This window comes from Pseudonaja textilis, chromosome 2 (assembly GCF_049901715.1).
Source record: "Pseudonaja textilis isolate UNSWEBS1 chromosome 2, rPseTex1.2, whole genome shotgun sequence".
In the NCBI taxonomy this organism is placed as follows: domain Eukaryota; kingdom Metazoa; phylum Chordata; class Lepidosauria; order Squamata; family Elapidae; genus Pseudonaja; species Pseudonaja textilis.
The window spans coordinates 21,069,713-21,087,966 of record NC_141991.1 but is presented as its reverse complement, the minus strand read 5'-3'; the positions used below and the strand labels follow the sequence as shown (position 1 = coordinate 21,087,966).

The window sequence follows — 18,254 nt, the reverse complement described above, 5'->3', positions numbered from 1 at the left end:
ATTAAATTGAGGGAATAGGTTTCTTTTCCAATTTGGTACTGAGGAAAGAAAAAAAAGCCTTGCCCTTCAAGGAAAAAGGCAAAGTTCTTTCCTTTTCTGGATTCAAAGTTACATTCCTCTCTCTTCTAGGAAAACAGCCCCCATCCTTTGTCAAGAAGGGCTACTAAAATAGCTGGAGCCAGGTTACTTTTCACAACAAAGGAAGGAGAAAATTTACAGGCACGGGATACAGAGAAAAAACCCTACAAACTAGCTAAGATCCTTTCCCATAGAAATCAAATAGATGGCAAGTTATAAAAACTTGTGAAAAGCAAACCAAAAGGCATGGCAGGAAGGAAACATGCTAGCAAACAAGCAACTACAAAGGATCAGGACCATAAAACCAAGATCCCAGGAAAAGATCCCAATCTCAAAGAGACAGGAACAACACAAACACAAATCAAAGACTTCAGAGAAAATCAAAGAACCTGAAATATATGAGAGAGGCTGGTTTTCCTACTCACTTATTAGATTAATCCTAGGAACGCTGTGAGATTTCTTTTTACCTGCCTTCCTATTAATAAACTGATTCTGACTTTCAACAAAGCTGACCAAATTATTTTGCATTTCTCCCAGCCAGGAAATTTGAATCCACAAAAGGAAAGAACTTTGCCTATTCCTTAAAGGGCAAGGCTTCTTTTTTCCTTTCCTCAATTGGCGACTGGTGGTTTCCCAGCCAACCTAGCCACCGGATGGGGTCCGGAGATCAAAACCCAGCCGGATGGACTGGGGAGAGCATCCACGGACCCTGCCCGGGGGGCATTGGGTAGTAAAGGGACTCCTTGAGATTTGAACTGAACAGCTACTTGAAAGCAGGTGAGTACCTCTTTAAATTTCAAATCCTAGAACTGTGGGGAGTGGAAGAGAGAGTGAAATGCTGGGGGGGGCTTTGGGGGGGGAACAGCTGGATCCCACCTCCATTGACCTCTAGCCGCACCCCAACCTGCTGCTAGTTCAAAAAGAGCAGTGACCGGCAGGGTTGGGAAAGCAAGGGGAGCTCACGGAGTGTGAGGCCTTCTGAAGGATGCAAGGATAAGCTGAGTGGGATATGAAGTGAGAAGCTTAATGGGAGAAAGTAAGGCAGGAAAAACTCTGGACCTTCTATCACCTTCACACTCCTTTCTTCAGATACTGTAATTTTAGCTTACATACAAATATGGCAGGAAGATATTCTAACAAGATGTGGCAGGTGTGGGCCAGTTCTGTAAACCCACAACTTTTGACTCCATAAATTCCAGGGCTCCATATATCCCCTTAATCCTGGAAAAAGGCCATATATACAACTCAGTTTTAAAACTGCAATTAATGGCAATCAGAAATGAATTGGGGGGAAAAAGGAATGCAGTCAGAAATCAAGTCATCCCACATACACCATGTACAAATAAATGGCTTCCTTACTCAAATGTAAGGAATGTGTGATGCTGTAATTGCATATTAGTTAAACAGTATATATTAATTCTCACAATTAATCCATTTATGGAGAATCCCAGAAACTGAATCATACTGTCTCCAAGTCTGAATTCACACACAGTTGGCTAATTTGTGGGTTGAGTGAACAAGAGGAATTTTTAAGACTCACACTTCCTTAAATCCGCTCAAATACTCTCACAGCTGGAAAACCTTTGATACAGACCACCCAGCTTCCAAAGGCACTCTGCACAATCTCAGAGAGCCTCACGCCCTCGCCCTCGCCCTGCCATTGAGGCAGGGAGTTCCCAGCAGGCCGCTGCGAGATTCCCCCTTCGTCCAGCAGGGGGCTCTGGCGTTTGCATCAGGAGGCGGCTTGGCTTTGTTTGAACCGGGCCGCTTGGCAGCGTTCAGTTAGTTTCCTGGGTCAGAGGTAGCTCTTGATGCAAGCAGCCGCCTCCTTCTGCTCTTCCATTGTAGACGAGGCGGGCGAATTGGAGGCGCGCGGCTGCTCTCGCGCCCTTCCCCGAAGCCCGGGCGGCGCGCGGTGGCGGCGATGTAGGCGGGCGCGCGGACCTTCTGCACCCCGGCTCCCCGGCACAAAGCGGCTCCGCGGCTTCTCCGCCCCTGCTAACCCGTTTGCGGCTTCCGCGGGACGCGGCGCCCGCCGCTGCCGCCTTTATGAACTCGGGCGTCCGGGAGCACAAGGTAGAATGTCCCTGCCAAGCGCCCGGGAGTGGAGAGCGGCGAGGTCGAGTTGCAAGTCTTTGCATTGCTACGCTCCTCCTGGGGTGGGAAGAAAGGATGAGCAAGCGAGGAAGCATAGTGTCTCTGAGCATACGCAGAATACCTTTCCTTTCTGAACTATCTTCTGATCCCTTCTCCCACTCCGGGCGAAATGCAAAGTGTCGCTTATAGATGATAGTATACTATAAGGCTTCCTGTTTTCTTAGTGATAGCAGGTGTGAGTGGAAGCCTTTGTATTCTGAATGTCTTCCTGTTCCTTAATCAAAACGACCCTTGTCTTTGTAGTGAGTAAATGAAATGTTTTGGAATAAAGTCCTTATAGGATGTTCTTTACTTGATTGTTTGCTTGAGGAAGAAATGAAGTAGAATTTATAAATGATGGCCCTTAGCAGAAGATGGGGGGGAGTGTCTCATTTTATTAGGTTTTTTTTACGGTTACAGGACATTAATGACTGTCCAATCTAAACTTAGGCAAATATGTCTGGCTTTATAAGTGCAATAAATTGCTGCTTGCTGACATCAGAATCTGGTCCATCCTCTAATGCAGTGGTTCCCAACCTTTTTTTCACCCCACACTCCTAAAGAAATTTCACTCGAACCTCGCACCCCCTGAAATTTAGACTTTAAGGAACTACTGAACACGTTAAATACATGGTAGGATTGAATCTTTTCAGCTATGTATGGCCACTAAATAACAATACTTAACTCTAAAATGAAAACAAAGTTAATCCATTGCAAAAGAAAATAAAAATGCCAACATATAGCCAATATCCTATTATTTACCTGGACTTTTCTCGCACCCCCTGGAATATCGTCTCGCACCCCCAAGGGGTGTGAGCACCCCAGGTTGGGAACCCCTGCTCTAATGTTTGCAGCACCCATTCAGTCCCCTTGACCCTTTCTAGGGAATGCAGGATTTTAAATTCTGAATATTATTTTATGTGTAAAAAAAGGAAAATGGAACAAAACCCCAAACTTTCCAACTATCATACTGTACTTGTAAGCATGTCTAAGACATATGTGCTATTAGTAACATTTAAATAATTTAACATGGTAAAATAATGAAGGGGGATTATTTGCACATGAATTTATAAATAATGTGGTCTCCCAAGCAGTTTTCCTAGTGATAAAATACTTAAATGTCCATAGAAAGGCAGGTAAAATCCAATAAGAGAAAAATATCTGTAGCTCAGGGTTGAACTGCGGAGTTCTCGGTACTCTTAGTTTATTTAACTTAGTTTGTTTGCAGACATTTCGTTATGCAACTAAGTACCTTCATTGTGCCTTGTGATGTTACTAAATTGGGTAATGAAATGCCTGTAAGCAAATAACCAAGAACAGGGAGCACCAAGAACTCCAGAGGCAAGTTTTTCAGGTCATTTTTAATTGATAAGAGCATGGTTATTCTTCGAACCTTGTAGCATAGATTTTCCTGCATAGAATTGGTAGGAGTCCTGCAAATTTTACTCCACTTCAGTGTGTACTTTTTAAAGAAGTTGTTTGCGTTGCAAGTCTGCAGATAAATTGGATCTTTAACAGAAAAGTAGGTGAATTGGTGGGAAATGATTAAAAAGTGGAAGTCAGAAGATAATAGGTCACATGGAAAAAATTTCCAGGAATGCAGCTTTTCCAGAAATGAGGACAACACTGGACTGTGAATGCTGTGGGCTTACATTTGTGTGCTGAGGAAGGCTTAAAGTATAGATGTTTTTCCTGTTGTGTGAATTCTCCAACCTTAACTGTACAATATATTGACTCCCCCACCAGGTAAGAGGAGGTCACAGGATGAGCCATATGGAGAACTTTAGCCCGGAGGAGGCTCGCTCTCAGCTGGTGACCAAAAGAAAATTGTTTAAGATGCTAAGCTTAAGCCCTGGACACAGCCAAGCCCGCGTGTCCGAAACAAGGGAGAAGAAAATACCATCGATGACATGGCCTGTGAAACCAGTGCATACCATCAAGAAACGCAAAGCCTTCTTGGTGCATCGGGGTACCCAAACCGAAGAGATCCCGGATATCTGCATTGAATGTGGGAAGGTCTTCATCCAGAACTCCAGCCTGATCAGCCCGTGGCCTGTCCAGAGCGACGATAAACCGCACAAGTGTTCTGAATGTGGGAAAAGCTTTTCTGTCCGTTCCAGCCTCAACCGACACCAGAGGATCCACACCGGGGAAAAGCCATACATCTGCCTCGACTGCGGCAAGCGATTCAACGACAAGTCCAACCTTACTCAGCACCAACGGATCCACACGGGCGAGAAGCCCTACGAGTGCATTGACTGTGGCAAAAGCTACAGCCGCAGCTCTCATAAGAAGAAGCATTTGAAGGAGCCGGTGGAGGAGCCCCAAGAAGCCTGCCCCCCGGTGGGCAGGGCCAACGCCGGCGCCATTGACGAGAAACCCAAAGCGAAACAGAAGGCGGAAGTGATGAACACGTGTACGGAGTGCCTGCGGAGTTTCGGCCACAATGCTGACCTGATCAAGCACATGCGCATACACACGGGGGAGAAACCCTACAAGTGCAACATCTGCGAGAAGAGCTTCAACGTCAGTTCTAACCTCTTTCGACACCAGAGAATCCACACTGGCGAAAAGCCGTATGTGTGTACCGAGTGTGGGAATTGCTTCACTGACAAATCGACCCTGGTCCAGCACCATCGGATCCACACCGGGGAGAAACCTTACGCTTGCCGGTTCTGTGGCAAATGTTTCAGCCACAGCTCCCACCACAAGAGACATGAGAAGATCCACAACCGAGAGAACCCCCTCTTTGCCTACCCGATCCCCTTGTTTTAACAGGTTGCTCCCATGGGAAGGGAAGATAGAGATAACTGTGTCTTGAGGAACTTCCTTTATTTTTGTTTCTGAAGAGTGTAGGACCCGTTTGATTGATCTCTGCCCCAGAAAGTTTGCTTTCAGTTGACTATAGCTTAGCAATGTCTAAAGATGTGGTCAGTTCTAAGTGATACAGATCAGCCTTTTCCTGCCTGAAATATTCTATGGCTGTGTTCTTTAACCTTGGCCGATGGAAGATGTGCGGACTTCAATGCCCAGAATTCCCCAGCTAGCTTGCTGACTGGGGAATTCTGGGAGCTGAAGTTCACACATCTTCCAGCAGTTCAATACAGCTGCAGCACATTGATTTGGAGAAAACTACGGGGTAAATTAGAATGAAGGCTCAGATGTGCTGAGTTTTGGTAAGAGCCTTGGAATATTCCAAATTCCAGGTGGGTATTCAGAGTATCAATGTTTGGTTATTTCTCAAATAGGTCCTTCACAGGAATATTGGGGATACTTTGAAATCCTGTATATATCACTTCTGTTTTTATATGGAAAACTATCAAATTATTTATTGATAATCTCCTAATTCTATTTAATTATGAGTGAACCGCCTGGTGATTTCCTTGTGTTGATTCCCTTTGTTTCTGGCTCACCTAAACCAGCCTTTCTCTTGGCCCGGGGATCTCCAGGTATGCTGGATAGCGGCTCCCATCCTCCTCCGTTTCAACCTGGGGAGAATGGGAGTTGTAATCGGATACATCTGGGTAGACTGGACTGAGAGAAGCTGGATTGAACGGACCAGGCCACAAGTGAAGAGAGATGGGAAGGCTCCCAATCTCTATGTGAAGACTCTGTGGAGTAATTTAGACAAGGTGTAAAATTGCCTGAATAAGTCTTTGGCTTTAGGGGAGAATGATATTTCCTGACTCTCTACAACTATCTGCTCAATTAGGAGGCCCAAGTGAATGAACCTTGTGTTTTGATGGACTGAGATTTTTTTTTCTTCTCCAGATTTCTTGTGTGGTTAACTGAGTGGGTTGAATTCCCTTGAGGCCTCTCTGAAAATTATGTTTGTAAAATCTTGGATCTGTTGTTCTTTGCTGCTCTTTCTCAGCATTGGGCAATTAGGAATGGACGTCCAGCAGCTGAAGATGGTCATAATTCTCTAATGACAGGAAGACAAATTGTGCGTTGGCGCTTTAAGAGACTGTTGTGTGGCTATAGTGCTTGGACTTCTCCAGGCCAGAGACTCCCTCAGTTGCTCACCCAAGGGACTGAGGAGGTGTGTACATGTATGTCTGTGTGGGTGGGTGTCACACATGTACACACAGACTGGTTAAAAACCAAACTAAGCAAGGTGGGATCTGAAAATAACTCAACACACCTGGATTAGCGGACCACTAAACATGAATGCAATATGTAATAAAATGGAGGATATTTGTACTTTTTTGTGGTGAGCTGGTCACGTATAGATAGCATTTATTCCACCATGAAGAATCTTACCAAAATTCTCAGTGGACCTCGAGTCCTGTTTTCCTAATGCTTTTTTTTATTTTTTATTTTATTTTATTTGAAACATCACAGCCTTCAGGACAAAGTTGGAATGTCCAGAAGAGCTGCAATCACCTTATCCCTTAATTTCTGTGTATGTTCTGATTTGTTAAGTCCAGTTTATGTTCAGATCCATGTTCTCTCCGGTTCTGATCCATCTAGCAGTCCCTGCTACTCAGATTGGAGAAAATTTTATTTGAATCTTGGTACTTTGCAGCCAGAGTTGTTCCTTCTGTGCCTCGGGTTCTTGTCTATATTTAAAAAAAGAAAATTGGAGAGAAAGAAAAGATCCATCAGGAATATGTGGTGATCTACTAACCAGAGAGTTGTGTTGATTAATTAATGAAAAGAAGGCAAATAATGTTGAACTTTAGAAGCCAGCTGAGGCTGTATATCTAGATCTAACAGAAGTAGCCAGAAAATGAAAAATAAGTTACACAGTGGGGAAGGTTTGGAATTAGCTGTCCATAGAAGAGTGTTTTTTGCTGTAGTGAAATAATTTTTGTGGCTACCTTTTATCCTTTCTGTAGATAACCTTTATGAAAATATTTGTCATTTAATAGAATCTGATAGGACCTTTTACCTGTTGTAGCAGTTGATTCTACAGGTTAATTAAGGCTTTTTAGTTATTACTGATGATACTGAGAAGGTGAGGATAAGTGTTTCCTAGTTCTACAGATAGAGGGGGAAAAGAACAACAACAACAACAACAACAAAAACCCCACAAAGCATTCCAGTTGCTTCTGCTTGCATTTTTTTTAAGGTTCAACAGAGCAACATCTTGGTTAACATGGGCATTTGGAATGTTTTCACATTCTTTTTAAGAATTTTGGTTTTGCGCTTTGTGTGGGTGTGTTTTCTTTCTTTGTTTGTTTTTAAGTTGGCTTGGTACAACCTGACCTCAAATATTTCTGCTGTTCTGTCTGCAGCATAATCTCTGAAGGATCACTGCAGCGCCGCCCTCAGTCTTAACATTCATTACGTTGGTCATTGCAGCACTTGGCACAACTCTACCCCAAAGTATTTTGCAATGGCATAGGGTATCTTGAGTCAGTGGTGGGATTCTATTTTTTTTTTTACTACCGGTTCTGTGGGCGTGGCTTGGTGGGCGTGGCAGGGGAAGGAGACTGTAAAATCTTCTCCAGTCAGAGGTGGGATTTGCAGGTTCACCGAATTACTCAAAATTTCCGCTACCGGTTCTCCAGAACTGGTCAGAACCTGCTGAATCCCACCTCTGTCTTGAGTGCTCAAAGCACCATTTCCTTTTGGGTTTTTACATTCTTGGATAACCAAGACAACGAACCTTTGTATCCCCAGAAGCTCATTTGAAATAATTAATGGGGTTTTCTAAGTTAGTAAACTATGAAAGGTTCCATACCCGTCTACTGAAGATCGGTTTCACAAAGGGGAATTGTGGCCTAGTTCACTTTTTTGAAAGGGTGATGCATCAGCGGTGGGGAACTTTTCTCCCTTCAAATTTATTTGGTCTCCAGTTTGTAGCAGTCCCTGCTGCTGTAGAATAGAGTAGAGTACCATTTCTCCACCTTGTCAACTTTATGAAGTCTGGACTTCAACTCCCAGAATTCCCCAGCCAGCATGGGTGGCTGGGGAGTTCTGGGAGTTGAAGTCCAGACTTCATAAAGTTGCTAAAATAGAGAAACTCTGGTCTGGAAGATGACATGCTCCCATTCCTGGTAGATCAGTCAAGGCCTGCTAATTGTGAGGAATGGAAGGAAAGTCAGGTCCAGTGCAAGTAGCATAATTAAATACCAGATGTTGAAGGCAAAGAGGTGGTTTATGTTCCATCCTGTAACTAATGAAAATCTCGCAGTTTCTTGATGGGTCATCACAGAGTCTTACATTATATTACTTTTCCCTCCAAACTAAGCTGGTCTGCAAAGAGGAGAAGCTAATCCAACATTCTTAGCAGATACTAAACTCTGTCAGATTCAATGAGTCTGAATTAGTAAGGTTATTGCCAAATGTTCCTTCTCACTCTTGCTTACCCCAATACTCCCACAGTGTTACATATAGTTGGTAACACTAAGCTTAATGATAGAACTTGAATGAACTATAGTACCATTAGCCATCTATGAGGTGTTTATGGTCCATAAGTTTCCCAGTGCAATGAGTTTTCCCACAGTCTTGCCCATCTGTTTTCCAAGGCAAACTTTCACATTAATTTCAGGTATAAATACATCTCTATACACCAAATAACTTTCCCTTCATAGGGAGGGTTACCTTACTGGATCTCGCAAGGAAACGGTGGGGGAACCTGGAGCTCTGGATTGGTGGGTATTGAAACCTGCTCCCCATAGTGACTACCATTAATTTAGAGCACAGCTCGGGATGTGTGTGTGTCTGCGTGAGTCACCCCCCCCAAAGAAAAAGGTAATGTGGTATAATTTTAAAGCAATCGTGTTATTACAGTGAATGGAGATTTATAATAAATTAATAGTATATTAATAGTATCTTAAGCATTTCCCTGGTGAATGAAAATTAAAAAATAAAATAAAATCCAACCTGTTCTGTTCAAGTTTTCCTCTTTCTACTGTTCTGTTCTAAATTCCACCACCGATTGTACTTCTAGGGCAGATCTGGGCATTTTACACAACTGGCCTTTTGTCTGGCTCCTCCTAATTTCAACTAGAAATTAAAAATAAAATGTAAGTAAGTGTATGCCCGGCATGCAATTGACTTTACTGTATTTTGAAGATGACTGCTTCTTATTTTCAGTTTGTATGTGTGCGTGCATACCTACGAACCTTCACAGCCAGGGGTGGGATGCTATCGGTTCTGCCCGGTTCTATAGAATCGGTAGCTCTGAAGAGCAGCAGATACCAAACCGGTTTTGGGTCTGCTGCTGTTTGGCCCACCTGCCCGCCCAGGCTCTTACCTGTCCTTTATTTCCTGCTTTTTCAACCTCAGCTGCTTTGCGCGACACAGCTGAGATTGAAAAAGCAGGGAAAAATGGCTTTTCAAATGCTACGCACCCACGCACAGCGCTTTTTAGTTCTCCAGGCAGCACAGCTGATGGTTTTTTTACACATGCACGTAGCAAAACGTAGTCACCAAACTGATAGTAATACTGGTGGAATCCCACCCCTGTTCACAGCCCTATTGATTTGGCCTTTCAAAACAGTCCAATTTCTCACGTGGCCCCTTGGAGAAATTAATTGCCCACCCCTGTTCTAGGGGCTCACTTCTTGGGTGATTAAGCCATACATGCATAACCTTCACGCTATTTATTCCCTTTTGGGGTAAGCAACGTTACACAAAAGAGCAGAAAGGATGATGCCCCTCTATGGCCCATCACAAGGGGCTTCCACAAATACTTTCTTGCAACCCAGAGAAATTGGCGCAGTGGTTAGAATGCAGTACTGCAGGCTACTTCTGCTGACTGGTTCTTTCAGTGGAACCCCTGAAAAATGGTTTGTAAAAAGATAAGCAGGTAAACAGAATTGCAATGTTTAGCAATTGTGCTTACTTGTATCCATGACATTATTCTTTTGTTTAGATCTGGCTCCAGTCTGAATCCAAGACATTTTTAGAGCACTGGCCATGTTTTTTTGAAATCTCTTCTATGCTCTCGCATTTGTAGCATTGTAGCTTTATAACCCTTCGGCTGATGCTGTTTTACGGAGAATATTAGTCCAACTATGGGAGTTATTTCTTCATGCTCTACTGGTGACCATTAGCTGTGAAAAAATTAAAGCAAGTCATGAAAGATAGGATTTGGGAGCTCCAGGTTATAATCTTCAGATACTCATTTGGGCTTGCAGGCTTTCTCCATAGCCTTTCAGCTGCTACGAAACGCTTCATCAAATACGTCCGGTCTAATCAGGCTACACCAGATAGGTTGGGGGTCTGTGGGTGATGCAGCCAAGAGAAGGTGGTTTTGCTCCTCAGAAAAGGCAGTGACAGACTTATATCATCCACCGGCTTTATGAAATACCATTTGGGCAAATTCCCTGAGCTTTGAGCCCCTTCGATGCATTTGTTTTACCTCTAAGATGTCTTGCAAGGGTTCCTTTGCCTTAATGACCGAAGCATAAAAAGGATTTGCAATTTATATGCAAGTAGTCCTTGATTTACAACAACCAAGACCAGAAATTCCATTGCTAAGCGAGACAGTTCTTGAAGGGAATCATGCTCAATGTTATGATATTCTTTTTGCCACAATTCTTAAGCGTAGCTGCTTTGCGTGGCACAGCATATTGCCTCATGCCAGCTGCTGAAGACACAGGGAGAGTGCAGGAGTGCAAGAGATGAGTAGGAAAGCCTCTGTGTGTGTGTGTGTGTGTGCAAAGAACACATTTGGTGTGTGCGCCCGCACGTCCTCAAAGCCACGCCCACCAAACTCATGGTAAACCACTTTGAAACCCACCACTGATGCAGACTCCCTTCAGCTTAAGGGGAACTCAAGCGTTGCAGTCAGATGGAAGAGAAGCGAGAGGCCCAAAGTCCCTAATTACATAAGGAACAAGTGTTTTGCTCCAGCAACATTTCCCATGTACAGCAATCAGCGTCACAACTTTGAAACATACTGTACGTGGCAGCACGTAGAAGCCAACATTTCGCAAAATGGAGAAAGGGAAGAGTTTCTGGGCAAAACAGCACGAGGACAGATTGGATCACATGTATTTTTTATGAGTGAAATAATAATCTCATCAGGATATTACGCCAACAGAATTTCCCCCCCTCACCTGATCACTTAATAACCCCCCCCCCCAATTTGTGGGGGTTGGGGAACTTTTCAATGCAGCTATTAGAAAACTGAGACAAACAAATGGTTGTAAGTCAAGGACTACCTGTAACCCGGTCATTTTATTGATTTTGTGTGGCTGAGGAATGGCCTTGAACCTTGGCATCCAAGGGCTGCCAAGGGTTTGACCATCGTGCCACACTGGCTTGGTTAGCCAGCATACACAGCAGGCGAACTTATTAGTTGTATGGTCAGATATTAATATTGGAAGCACACTACTTAAAATCTGAAGGATATTTGCATCACATTGAGAGACACTTATGTCTCTCACTTACTCCACTCCTGATTTTAGATGGGCCCCGGAGAGAGAAAACACTCATGGAAATAATCTGAAATGAGATCAGTTACTGGCAAATCAGGAAGCTGGACTGTGTGCTTTTAGATTTAAAACATATTGGCTCTTTTTTTTAAAAAAAAAAATCTTGGTTCTCCTTGGCCTCTGCACTAGAGAGTTCTCAAGCTGAAGGACTGCAAAGAATCTGAGTTCGAAGTTGCAGCCAGTTAATGATACTGGACTAGATGAAACAAAGGCCTGGCTTGGAAAGCAAGAGGACTTGGAAGCTAAGCAGGTTGGTTTTGGGATAGTTTGTGGTTTGACATTCAGAGGACTGACAGGTCTTGTCTGGGTGTCACAAAGAAAACATCTGAACCTTTCATATTATCCAACGAGATCTGAACTTTCATATTGTCCAAGCAGGTTGCACACAAAGGGTCTCAAATTCCATTGGCAGTGAAAGAGAATTACTTGCAGGATTCACCCCAAACCTATATGCTTCACAGGCTCGGGGTTCATGAATCTCAGTCATAATGTGGTTTGCTTGGTTTGGATTTGCATATTTCCCCAAGGCATGAGGCTGGAAAGCGGGCGATGGTGAGTTCAAGTCCTGCCTTAACCATGAAAATCAACTGGGTGACTGACTTTGGCTACCCCCTCTCTCAGCCCAACCCATCTCACAAGTGGTTGTTGAGGGAAAAATAGGAGGAAGTGGTGTTGGATATATTTGCCACCTTGAGTTATTTGCAAAAATAATAAGGGCAAGATACAAATTTATCTATATATGAAATACCACTCACGCATCATCACAAAATCTCCAGAACTATAAAGCCTACAAACTTGAAATTTGGCATGCATGTTCCTCTTGGCTTCTAGGTGCTCACTAAGAAAAGATTTTTTGAAATGACCATGAGAGCGTTAGTATTTAGTATATTATTATTAACACGCTCTGATGCTAAGGAGTTCTACTCCCCCTCCCCACCTGAAAAGAAATCTGTTCCAAATGCAAAACACAAGCAGAACCAAGCAGCTTTAGTATACAGAACAGTTGAGCTAAACCATGCCCTGTCTCCTCCTTGCTCACACAGCAAATACTGTTTCAGTTTCCAAACATCCATCAGCTCTCTCACACACTGACAGGACGCTAGCCAGATGAATACCAACGGATCCTGGTAGGCAGAATTCCAACCCCCTCCTTTATTTTCCTCCCCAAAACTAAGCCCGACCCCATAGTTTGGTATTGGTAGCGAAGCCCAGGTATCAACCTAGTAAGTAAATATGAGTCAAGAAATCTGGGCTGCCAAAATTCAGGTGACCGCTAGATGGCAGCAACACACTAAGGTGGGAGAAGAATCAGAGAGTGGAAGCTTTAAAGAGAATGATCCAACTTTACAAGCTCTCCCTCCTTCAAGCCTTCCAGAAAGTCAGCCCTATGAGAAGGATGCTCTGAGATTGCAGCCTTTGGCTCAAGTAATGCAGTGAATTTCCACGGTGTGGAAATTTGGAAACTTCATCCAATAGGCAATTACAAAATAAGGACTTGAAGATCTTTATGATTTTGAGAAATGAAAGGTTTTTAATTTAATCGAAATCCATAAATTGAGTCAGTCCATTTCAAATTATTGGAATTGGAATGAATATTCCTTATTGGCTAAGTGTGATTGGACGCACAAGGAATTTAAGTGTAAGACGGTGCCGTGGGAATTGTGTGTTTAGCAGAGTGATAAGCATGGGGGAGAAAACTCTGTGTCTTTTTGGTGTGCTATGGTGGCATCCTGAGGATAAATTTGGCCAATTTAAGATGTGTGGACATCAATTCTCAAAATTTCCCAGCCCACAAGCCGGAGGAGTTGACTCCCCACATGTTAAAGTGATCAAGTTTGAAAAACACTGGTCTATTAAGAGGTTAAGATGCTAGATTAGAAACGGGAAGATCCGGAATTCTGGGCAGGAAGTCAGCCGGGTGAATTTAAGGCAGTCTTCCTTTCAGATAATCAGAGTTGGAAGGGACCTTATAGGTCATCTAGTCTAAGCCCCCCCACCCAAGCGGGAGACCCTACACCATTTCTAACGAATGGCAGTCCAATCTCTTCTGGAAAGTCTCAAGTGATGGCGCTCCCACAACTTCTGAAAGCAAAGCTGTTCCATTGGTTGGTTGTTCTCACTGTAAGAAAGTTTCTCCTTATTCCCAGGTTAAATCTCTCCTTGTTCAGTTTCCATCCATTATTCCTTGTCTGGCCTACGGGAGCTTTAGAAAATAGCTTGACCCCTTCCTCTCTGGGGCAGCCCCTCTCAGTCCAACCCACCTCGCAGGGAGGTTGTTATGGGGGAAAAGAGGAGGGAAGCAGATGTATGCCGCCTTGAGTTGCACAAGATAAATGTGAGTTATAACTCTAGTAAAAATCACTACATTTTATTTCAGGGGTCTCCAAAGTTGGCCACTTTAAGACTTGTGGTTAAGACAGCTGGCTGGAGAATTCTGGGAATTGAAGTCCACAAGTCTTAAAGTGGCCAAGTTTGGAGACCTCTGCTTTATTTGAACTCCACCTCTAAATAACTGATCAGGGTCCCCAGAAAGATTTGAAGGGGGTGCACAAGCGAAGCCTTTCCGCTATCCTCCGGCATTTCTGCTCCCCTCGGATGCGTAGGGGGGCTCGACCCCTCCCCAAATAGCCCTACGGATTATCCTGGAAGGCGATCAGGGCAAGCCTCGTCTGCCCCGTTGCAACTTTAGGTGTGTGTGTGTAGATAGATAGATAGATAGATAGATAGATAGATAGATAGATAGATAGATAGATAGATAGATAGATAGATAGATAGATAGATAGATAGATAGATAGATAGAAAGAGACTCGACTGAAACCCGGACTCGCGGCGCATCCACACGCCGCGCAGCCGAGCCGGAGCTCGGCGGCCGCGAGAGGGCTCCCTCGGTGGAAGAAGCGGCTCGCCCTCCGCCTCCCTTGCTTCGCCCTCCTCCTCCGTCGCCGCCGAGGTTGGGCTTCCCAGGTTAGGCGCGAGGGCCGTTTCCTGCCACTCCTCCTCCGCTGCCAGCTCCGCAGCCCCAGCCGCTTGCTCGGCTTTGCAGCCCGGCAGGAGCACTCTGACTTGCAGAGTGACGGGGGAAGCGTTTGGACTGCCGGACGGATGCCTTTCATCTTTCCGTCCCGGTCTCCGCCGTGAGTACAACCCCGGCTCCAAACGGGCAAGAGATTCCCTTTATCATCTGAGGAAGGGAGAGATTCCGGCGCTTGGTCCTTTCTGCTCCGCTCTTTCCCCGCGAGGGGATGCAAGTCAGCCTCGTCTCCTCCTCTGGCCATTTGCGTTTGTTCTTCAGACAACCGGCTGCTCCCTCAGCTGGGTGCAAATAACGAGGAGGAGCAGGGCTTTAATGCCACCTTTAATGCCACCTGCTCCTGGGAGGCTTTCAATGCGGCCTTGGGGGTGCCTTTTGCCCATGAAGACTTGCTTTGGCTGGGTTTCCCCCACCACCACTTCTCTGGAGCTCTTAAATGGACAGAAGCTTTTCATGGGTCTGGAAAGGGGTCGCCTTCAATGTACGTGTGTTGGGGCAGAGACCCCTGAGAACTGCTGAGGTCCAGGCAGTCCAGGTTAGGAAGGCAGTTGGATGCAGAAGTGGCAGCCCTGCTAGAGGAAATGGCCAGTGGCATAAGAAAAAAATATGTATGAAAAACCAATAAAAGAGAGCGCGGGTGCGTGCTTGATGGAGCGGAATTTTGCCAATCTGCAATTTTTCTAACATCAACGGTAGTCCTTGACTTATGACCACAATTGAGGCCCCAAATCTCCATTGCTAAGCAAGGCAGTTGATCAAGTTGTCACATTTTTGCCAAAAATTGTTAAGCGGATCATGTGGTTGTGAAGCAAACCTGGCTCCCTCATTGACTTTGCTTGTTGGAAGCCGACTGCGAAGGTTACAAATGGTGATCGCATGATCCCAGGACAATTCAGTTGTCATAAAAATATGCCAGCTCCTGAGTACATTCCTACGGCACAGGTGTCAAACTCGTGGTGTGACATGATTGCCATCACGTGATGCTTTTCCCCTATGCAGAACTGGGGTGGGCCTGGCCTGTGCGTGACGCATCAAACCCGCGGGCCACCAGTTTGACACCCCTGTACTAGAGGAATGCTGCAATGGTTGTACGTGTAAAAAACTGGTCATAAGTCACTTTTTTCGGTGCTGTTATATAACTTAGAACCGTCACTAAACGAACGGTTGTAAGTCGATATTGCCTGCATTGTTTTTGACACAAAGACTTGTTTGGAATTTATGTGGCTATGTGATTTGTTGTTGTCGTTGTCGTCTTTGAACAGGTGAGGGAAATAACAGGTGTGACCTGGAAGAAGAGCTCTCGGTTTCATGATGCCTCCGAAAAGGTCCAGAGGGAAACTTCCTCAGATATCCACTCATAAAAGACGCCTGAAGAGTCGGTGGAAGTTGGAAGAACAGCAGAAGAGCCTCCTACTGAGAGAAGACGAGAAAGGGAAAGCAGGCGCCCCCAACAAAAGGGCCGGGAAGCGAAAGGGCACCACCGCCCCCCAGAGAAGTTACTCGGGGGAGAATCCTAACATCTGCACGGAGTGCGGGCAAACCTTTGCGCAAACTTGGGAGCTGGTGAGCCACCAGAGGATCCATGCCGGAGAAAAGCCCTATAAATGCGCCGACTGTGGGAAAGCCTTCAGCATCCGTTCCAACCTGAGCAGGCACCGGAGGATTCACACAAGGGAGAAGCCCTACCTTTGCTCGGAGTGTGGGAAAAGCTTCGCAGACAAGCCGTCTTTGGAGCAACACGTGCGAGCCCACTCGCGGGAGGCTCCCTTCCAGTGTATTGATTGTGGGAAAATGTTCAGCCAGAGTTCCCACGAGAAGAGGCCTCTGAAGAGCCCCCCCGGGAAACGGCAGAGCAGTTGCGCTGCCCCGGAGACTGCTGTGGTCTCCCCCAGCTCAGCTTCCGGACATGCTCAGAGACCCAGAGTTTCCAAGAAGCCGGACTCTTCCTTTGAAATCCCCCACACGTGTGCCGAATGCTGGCAGAGTTTCAACCAGACCTCGGACCTGGTCAAACACATGCGCATCCACACGGGCGAGAAGCCGTTTGAGTGCAGCCACTGTGGGAAGTGCTTCAACGTCAGCTCCAACCTCATCCGGCACAAGAGGATCCACACGGGAGAGAAACCTTACACCTGCTCCGTCTGCGGGAAGAGCTTCACCGACAAATCCACCCTCACCCAGCATAACCGCATCCACACAGGAGAGAAGCCGTACACCTGTAGTTACTGCGGGAAAAGCTTCAGTCGGAGCTCTCACCACAAAAGGCACCAGCGGATCCACGCGGGAGAAAATCCGGCCTCTCTCCTGCCTCTGTGGCCTTACCCTAACCAAATGTACTGAGAGCCCTTCCATTGGGCAGGGCAGGATTTCCATTAGGCATTTGCAGTGGATGGTTCAACCTGGGTGGTGCTGGGATCCAGGGCAGGAATGGTGTTTCGGATCTGATGTATGGGCCACGCTCATGCTACCTATCAGTGGCTCTTTAAAGAAAAGCGTCACACCGCAAGGCTTGGAAAAGATGTCATCGTTTCTTTAAGATATTGTTGACCGGCATGGCACAGCAGACCTAAAACACCTTTCCCATTTTAGATGGGAAGGCTATACAGGTAGTCTTGGTTTAGCGTCTACCTTGTTTAGTAACCATTTGCCGTTATGACAGGGATGAAAAAAAAAAATAACCAGTCAGGACCAATCTTTGCATTTACAACCTTTGCAAGTCAGTCAAGCAAAGGAAAACTGAAGAAAGATCACAAACACAGTGGTATTTCACAACCACATGGCTTAACAACGGAATTGCTGGTCACAATTGTGGTTGCTAAATTAACAGCCAGTGATGGCACAGTGGTTAAGGATGCAGCATTGTAGACTAGTTCTGCCAACTGCCAGGAGTTTGATCCCGACTGGCTCAAGGTTGACTCAGCCTTCCCTCCTTATGAGGTCAGTAAAATGAAGACCCAGATTGTAGGGGCCAGTAGGCTGGTTCTGTAAACCACTTGGAGAGGGCTGTAAAAGCAGTATAAAGCGATATATAAGTCTTAAGTGCTACTGCTAAACAAGGATCACCTGTACATTCTATTATTTACTCCAAGTGCATCTAAATGGCCCAAGGCAAACACTCACATTCCACGACAGATGAGAGAAAAAGGTTTGAATTTTCATCTGCCAAAGTCAAGACCATTTCCGTGAATGGGATTCCAGCTCTTTCACCAAAACTCTTTGTTTCTCTTTTGCAGGGATTCCTGTTCCATCTGGACTTTTCCTTCCAGAAATCTCTCTTGTTTTGTCGATGGCATCTCAAATATGCAGACAGATTTTGTAACTGTTAATAGAATATTATTGTAATTTAATAAACAGGTTTAATGCATGATGTTTATAGATCGAACTGGTGCTGTTGCACTGAGTATGTGATGGAGCCAGTTTGGTGTAGTAACTAAAGCACCATGCTAGAAACCAGATTGTGAATTCTAGTCCTGTCTGAGGCCAGTTGGCCGACTTTGGGCCAATCCCTCTCCCTCAGACCTCAGAGAAGGAGGTAAGGGCAAAATACTTCTGAAAAAACTTGCCAAAAAATCTCCAGGGATTTGTCTAGCCCAGAGGTCTCCAAACTTGGCAAG

The 18,254-nt window shown here is 45.2% G+C and overlaps 2 protein-coding genes across 2 annotated transcripts; both read left to right on the top strand.

Annotated features, from left to right (window-relative positions):
• The first annotated feature begins 1,835 nt into the window (after positions 1–1,835).
• On the top strand, positions 1,836–9,061 carry LOC113447637 (uncharacterized). The gene is made up of 2 exons (XM_026717936.2): positions 1,836–2,154; positions 3,961–9,061. Exons 1-2 carry the CDS (start codon positions 2,128–2,130, stop codon positions 4,987–4,989), a joined length of 1,056 nt encoding a protein of 351 aa, XP_026573721.1. The 5' UTR covers positions 1,836–2,127; the 3' UTR covers positions 4,990–9,061.
• A 5,500-nt stretch (positions 9,062–14,561) lies between these two features.
• LOC113452811 (uncharacterized) lies at positions 14,562–18,017 on the top strand. Its single transcript, XM_026724286.2, has 2 exons — positions 14,562–14,743; positions 15,903–18,017. Exon 2 carries the CDS (start codon positions 15,949–15,951, stop codon positions 16,978–16,980), a length of 1,032 nt encoding a protein of 343 aa, XP_026580071.1. The 5' UTR covers positions 14,562–14,743; positions 15,903–15,948; the 3' UTR covers positions 16,981–18,017.
• The last annotated feature ends 237 nt before the right edge of the window (positions 18,018–18,254 follow it).

Excerpts from the sequence above, each read along its gene's own strand:
- LOC113452811 (XM_026724286.2), top strand. The coding sequence starts at position 15,949 with ATGATGCCTCCGAAAAGGTCCAGAGGGAAACTTCCTCAGATATCCACT.
- LOC113447637 (XM_026717936.2), top strand. The coding sequence starts at position 2,128 with ATGAACTCGGGCGTCCGGGAGCACAAG. Across the intron at positions 2,155-3,960 it reads CGGGCGTCCGGGAGCACAAG|GTAAGAGGAGGTCACAGGAT; the intron begins GTAGAATGTCCC and ends CTCCCCCACCAG.